This window comes from Odontomachus brunneus, unplaced genomic scaffold (assembly GCF_010583005.1).
Source record: "Odontomachus brunneus isolate Ranch 3 - 2012 unplaced genomic scaffold, Obru_v1 Obru_scaffold_011, whole genome shotgun sequence".
In the NCBI taxonomy this organism is placed as follows: Eukaryota; Metazoa; Arthropoda; class Insecta; order Hymenoptera; family Formicidae; genus Odontomachus; species Odontomachus brunneus.
In genome coordinates this window covers 48,681-54,851 of record NW_022639461.1, presented here as the reverse complement: position 1 = coordinate 54,851, position 6,171 = coordinate 48,681, and the positions used below count along the sequence as shown (strand labels likewise).

Sequence of the window (6,171 nt, the reverse complement as noted above, 5' to 3'; positions counted from 1 at the left end):
GGACATAATCCATAAAAAAAGAGGGGATAGCGTTGGCAACGTTCAAAAGTTCCTAGGATCCATAAATTCATTTCTCAAGGTTAATATCATTGTTAGACGGGAAAATGCACAACAGAGGTGTAGAATTGTGACAGATTAATGTCACGATGTCAAAAGTAAACATAGCAGGAGTGAATGACAAGTTATGGAGACAGAGGTTAATACCAAATTTTGTTAATTGGTAGTTTCCTCGGATTATTTTATGGAAGAAGAAGAAGAAGGTTAGTATTAAATGTTAAAAGTCGTGAATTTCAAATAACGTTTGCATCGAGTTCATGAGCGTGAAAATAAACAGTGCGACTGACTTCACTGCAAGTCGCATTATATATAAATTAATGTTTAATACGCAAGATCGTATATCATCAAGCGCTAAGCTTAAAATAACGGCGAGGTGGATTTAATCTAATTGCATGTAATGTATTGCATTTCAGGAGAGAAAAGTGACTGATACTCAAGAGCAGTCTGTGTACATATATACTTGGAGCAACAATGGAATTGAGTCATAGTCTGACCTTCAACGAGGATGCTCTTGATGAAGTTCACGCGAGTCCAAATGAGCAATTTTAATCTGCGAGTGATCATGCTTCTAGACAAAGTTCTGGTCGATGCTCAAAAGGTATGGATATCGGGTGTATATCAGTTGGACACACGGGGCAATTGGACACAGTCCAATCAAAAGTCGCTGTTCCAAGGGACCCTACAAATGTCTCTAATCACACGGTGCTGATTGGTTGTGTCCAAATGCACCGTGTCCAAGTGCACCGCTTCTATGGGTATCACAGTTTGACATTTGCAAATATAGAAAATTTGTAATCACAAATCTTATATGCTGTATAGTTTTACTGACTAAAATAATTATGCTAAATATGTGTATTTGCAGAACGATATTAAAGAACGCCAACAGAAGATAACAGAAGTTGGAACAGCTGACCAGACATATGCAAAGAGCTCCTGGTTCATCCATATCATCTGACGTTTACCAATACCAAGGTGCCTAGTGGCTTTATTCAGTGGCCTGGTTTACATCGTACACTTGATACGCGTACTAAATAGTAACTTTCTATTAGATAATCTTAATATTGACAATGCATATCAGCGGCGATGCGTTTAATCAATATGTTTTCTTGATGAGTATTATATCAGCATAATATACTGTTGTTTATATATATCATCGATATTAAAATTATCTAATAGAAAGTTACTATTTAGTACGCATATCAAGTGTACGATGTAAACCAGGCCACTGAATAAAGTCGCGAGGCACCTTGGTATTGGTAAACGTCAGATGATATGGACGAACCAGGAGCTCTTTGCATATGTCTGGTCAGCTGTTCCAACTTCTGTTATCTTCTTTTGGCGTTCTTTAATATCGTTCTGCAAATACACATATTTAGCATAATTATTTTAGTCAGTAAAACTATACAGTATATAAGATGTGATTACAAATTTTCTATATTTGCAAATGTCGAACTGTGATATCCATACCTTTTGAGCATCGACCAGAACTTTGTCTAGAAGCATGATCACTCGCAGATTAAAATTGCTCATTTGGACTCGCGTGAACTTCATTAAGAGCATCCTCATTGAAGGTCAGACTATGACTCAACTCCATTATTGCTCCAAGTATATATGTACACAGACTGCTCTTGAGTATCAGTCACTTTTCTCTCCTGAAATGCAATACATTACATGCAATTAGATTAAATCCACCTCGCCGTTATTTTAAGCTTAGCACTTGATATACGATCTTGCGTATTAAACATTAATTTATATATAATGCGACTTGCAGTGAAGTCAGTCGCACTGTTTATTTTTACGCTCATGAACTCGATGCAAACGTTATCTGAAATTCACGACTTTTAACATTTGGTACTAACCTTCTTCTTCTTCTCCTTCTTCCATAAAATAATCCGAGGAAACTACCAATTAACAAAATTTGGTGTTAACCTCTGTCTCCATAACTTGTCATTCACTCCCGCTATGTTTACTTTTGACACCGTGACATATAACCTGTCACAACTCTACACCTCTGTTGTGCATTTTCCGTCTAACAATGATATTAACCTTGAGAAATGAATTTATGGATCCTAGGAACTTTTGAACGTTGCCAACGCTATCCCCTCTTTTTTTATGGATTATGTCCGCTTACCATCAATGTACGTTGACATTATCGACTGTTTTTGCCCTTTTGATAACAGCAGTATGAGAAATTCATATAGCATTAAACAACTTCTTTTGAAAAGTCCTCACGAAATAAAAGCATAATTTATTAATTATTAATAAATAACGCAAACTCAGTAGATTAAAGAAAACTTTCCATTATAATTTCGCTTGATAATACAACAAACTGCAATTATTCAGGTGAGTTCAACTTTTGATTTTTGTTATTCAGACATAGTTCTTGTTTATTTAGGATATTTATAATAACAATTAGTATACCAATTTATAATCGTAGAAAATAAAACCCGTTGGAATCATGTGTATGTCTCAATCTTCAACATAATCCATTTTCTTTCCCAGAAATTTAATGCAGTCCAATATTCACACAGTTATTACAACCATATATCATGCGGGATTAGAAGAAATTGATAAAAGTTCAATCAGGCTAACTATATATTATCATTAGAACATCAAATAATTACCAGAAAATCATCAAAGATTATAATTACATATACTTAACAGATATTGTAAATAATCAATTATTGAGCCATAGCAAAGTCATCCTACAAATTATATTCATATTATGAATTACACCAAAGTCTTTAACACTCTCTTTATTTTCTCCATGCAATAGTTATCCTGATTGATTTAGTTCCTTCATGTTGTACATGTGACATCAGAGACAAAAATGAAGAATGCTATACATTATTCCGTTTTATTAATAATAGGTAGGGGATGGGGACTGCTCTCCGGTCCTTACACGCCTTTTAGGTGAACAATGTACGTCATAAATTGTTTGTTCGCGCTTTTAGTTACACGCATCCCGATGATCGTCCTTGCACATTGAGCTCCGCAGACGAAACAGAAAATTCCCTCGCAAGGCAGCTTGTGAACAGTTCCTCTCGAAATAATATTCGTGTCGCCGACCCCTAATGCAATTATATTACAATTTCGTCTCCCCACGCTTTAGAGGAGACTCCTCGTACGTGGCGAATGTCTCGTACGTGGTGAACGTCGTACATCGCGCCGACAATTCAGATAAATTGAGCGAGATAAAGTAGATAAGTGAAAAAGAAACGTTTTAACGAGAAATTCTCTAGAGAAAGAACTAATTTACAAATTGCAAGGTTCGTTCTGCTTCCTCATCTTCTGTATTCATTTTACTTTCTTCTCATTTCTTCTAACAACGGTAAAAATTTACCTAAAAAATGGTAAAAAGCAACGAATACATATATATATTTCTCTCTCTCTCTCTCTCTCTCTCTCTCTCACTCGGGATTAAAAAAATCTGTTTTATAAACCTAAGCTTTCGGCAGTTGCGTGTAATAGTATCAGACGTGAATTCAACCTTGCAGAACGAACTATCAATAATTTTCAATTGATCTTTTCCAACTAATTTCTCGTGATCAAACAATCCAATTTATTTCTGTCAGAAGGAGAAAATCAGGCACAACCGATGCGACTGATCGATCAACTCGGCGCAAATCATTCGGTCGCTCCCACGCTGAGCGAATCACGAAAATATATTGTGTATAAAGTTCGTCCAAGAATATAGTGCGTTCTCGTAACCGAGTTCGAGTAACCGTTGTTTGAGGATGCTGATACGCTGAACACGGCTCACGAATACGTCACATTATCTTACATGCACTAACCCAACCGGCAAGTGATCCTCATTGTTCACACAGGTTCACATCACTGTCGAGTCTTGGCGGAAACAATACTCCACGTTCGCGCGCGCGCGCGCGCGCAACACCGTGTACATCAAAGTACAAGAACACAAAGCGCTAATTCGCAGTTCCAGAGGATCTTCCTCAGTAATTGTCCCTACCCCTAGCATTTCTCGACTGTTCGTTATCGCGTCCTCTGCCGCGATTGTTATAGCCACTTCTACCCATGTTGTCGCCACCGCCACCGCTGCCCCGACTCATGCCGCGGTTAGGTCCATTTTTGCCGGCATATTTGCCGTAATTGGAGTTAAAGTTGTTTAGTTGACTTGGCGGGTTCTGCCCGCGGAAGTTTGGCCCGAAACCTGGCCTATCGAAGCTCAATGGACCACCGTTTGGACCACGAAAATTGGGTGGACCCTGAAAGCCATTCCCAAACGGTGGTGGCGGTGGACCCTGATTCGGACCGAACGGCGGCAGCGGACTTGGTCGGAAATGATTCGGCCCGAAGTTTCCGTTCGGCGGTGGTCGGAAGTTCGGCCCAAAACCTGGATGCATGCTGGGATGGTGTGGTATCATGTGCGGCGGCATCGGGCCGTCCGGCAAGCCAGGCATACCAGGGTGCAGCGGTGGTTTGCCCTGCATGCCAGGGTGCTGTGATAAGCCAGGATGCGGCACCAGGCTCGGTAGCGGCGATGGCATATTAGGGTTGATGTTCTGCATGTTATGGTGATTCGGCATTCCGTGGGGCATACCACCACCTACCATATGGTGTATACCGGGACCTCCTATCGCACTTAGATTGTCCCGCTTGTCGAAACCATTACCGCCGAACACGCCGCCGTCCGACGATTTACGTTGTGGTCCGTCGCTGCTCTTCTCGTCGTCCCATCGACCGATGCTGTCGCGGTCCCGATCATCGTAGATATCGTTGTTGTCCAGCGATTTCTTCGGGGGGAAGCGGAAGTCCTTGTCGGTGAAGCTGTTACGCGAGTCGTAATCGCCGTGTGAACCACCAGGTCTGCCGAGTCCCGCAGTTAAGCTGAACCTTAAGTCTTCATCGCGACCGCTTATAGAATCACCGCCGCCATGAGGTGGTCCTCCTCTTCTGTGATGATCTTCGTCTTGACCGTGGAAGGAATTATTGTCCGCAGACAAGGCGTTCGGCTTGCCGAACCTCAGATCGGTGTCGCTGGACTGCGAATCTTCCGTCATCATACCGCCGAACACCGGTTGATGAATCTTCGACGTACGATCGCTAGCTCCACCGTCACTCCACCCTATCAGTTGATCGAACTTGCGCTTACCGCCTCGATTCAGGGTCTTTAATAGTTCAGGGTTCTGCGCGAACTTTGAGCTAGGTAGAGGCGGCGGTAGATCTACATCTGGCACTTTGGAATAGTCGATCTCACCGTCATCCTGCAAATATTCTTCGGCCTCGTCCACGCTATCTGGTGGACCTACCACGTCTCGCAGCTCCTCTATTTCTCCGGAGAAGACTAACTTATTTATAGCCTCGTTCCCTTTACTGATCGCCTCCGCTAACTTGGAACCCTCTGTTGAACATAGTTAAGATTAATGCTTAATAATCGTGCATTTGATTAAATTATTTATAATGCCTAGTAAATCATGGTACCAAGAGGCAATCTCTGTTCGCCGATTGTACCACTATTCCCTCTCTCTCCCTCCCTCTCTCCTCTCTCTCTCTCTGTGTGTGTCTCCTTTGTCGCCTACTCTGTCTTTTATTGTTACAATATATTATAAAATTCACTCACGTTCTACAGGAATCATTTTTCCGTACAAAATGATAGCGTCGGGTGTAACTTCGTTCAATGGCACGGCACCGGGCGTAGTCTCGAGTAACTGATTCACAAACGCGTTCAAAGCTTCGACTTGCTCGATATCTTCGGCTTCCATCTCGTTCCATTGCGCTTGGAAGTTCCGTGGTATAGGCTTGCTGTACGGAACTTTCTTGTTGGCGAATTTCTTACCCTCATCTACTGCATGATCCAGATCCAATCCCGGAATTCCTCCGCTCTTGTCCTCGGATTCACCATCGGCGTTGATTCTGTCTTCTGGTCCCATGCCAGGTATTACCGCCGCTTCATCGGCTACAAGAAATAAATTTACATTTCATATAAACAATTACATTATGATTTCTTTTTTCGTTATTAGTATACTTTGTCAAGTTATTCTAATACTATTTTCTTCGAAGTCATCTGTTTCGTATGAGTGTGTGTGTGTGTGTGTGTGTGTGTGTGTGTGTGTGTATATATATATATATATATATATATATATATATATATAT

General features: G+C 41.2%; 1 protein-coding gene and 1 long non-coding RNA gene across 5 annotated transcripts in view; one reads left to right on the top strand and one right to left on the bottom strand.

Annotated features, from left to right (window-relative positions):
- Positions 1-6,171, top strand: part of LOC116840768 — a 7,016-nt gene that overhangs the window by 194 nt on the left and 651 nt on the right. Inside the window, exons 2-3 of one of the 2 annotated variants that reach the window (XR_004377408.1) lie at positions 197-260; positions 1,739-2,400. This is a non-coding gene — a long non-coding RNA (uncharacterized LOC116840768). Of the gene's footprint in view, positions 1-155; positions 261-1,738; positions 2,401-6,171 lie in introns of those variants that run through there. The other variant, XR_004377407.1, reaches the window with a different exon arrangement.
- LOC116840763 (pre-mRNA 3' end processing protein WDR33-like) overlaps positions 2,799-6,171 on the bottom strand; it is a 9,421-nt gene continuing 6,048 nt past the window's right edge. For 2 of the 3 annotated variants that reach the window (XM_032807920.1, XM_032807921.1), the window contains exons 8-9: positions 5,639-5,974; positions 4,011-5,419 (exon numbers count right to left, since the gene is read on the bottom strand). In XM_032807920.1, the coding sequence (XP_032663811.1) occupies positions 4,011-5,419; positions 5,639-5,974 (1,745 nt within the window). Of the gene's footprint in view, positions 5,420-5,638; positions 5,975-6,171 lie in introns of all 3 variants that reach the window. The other variant, XM_032807919.1, reaches the window with a different exon arrangement.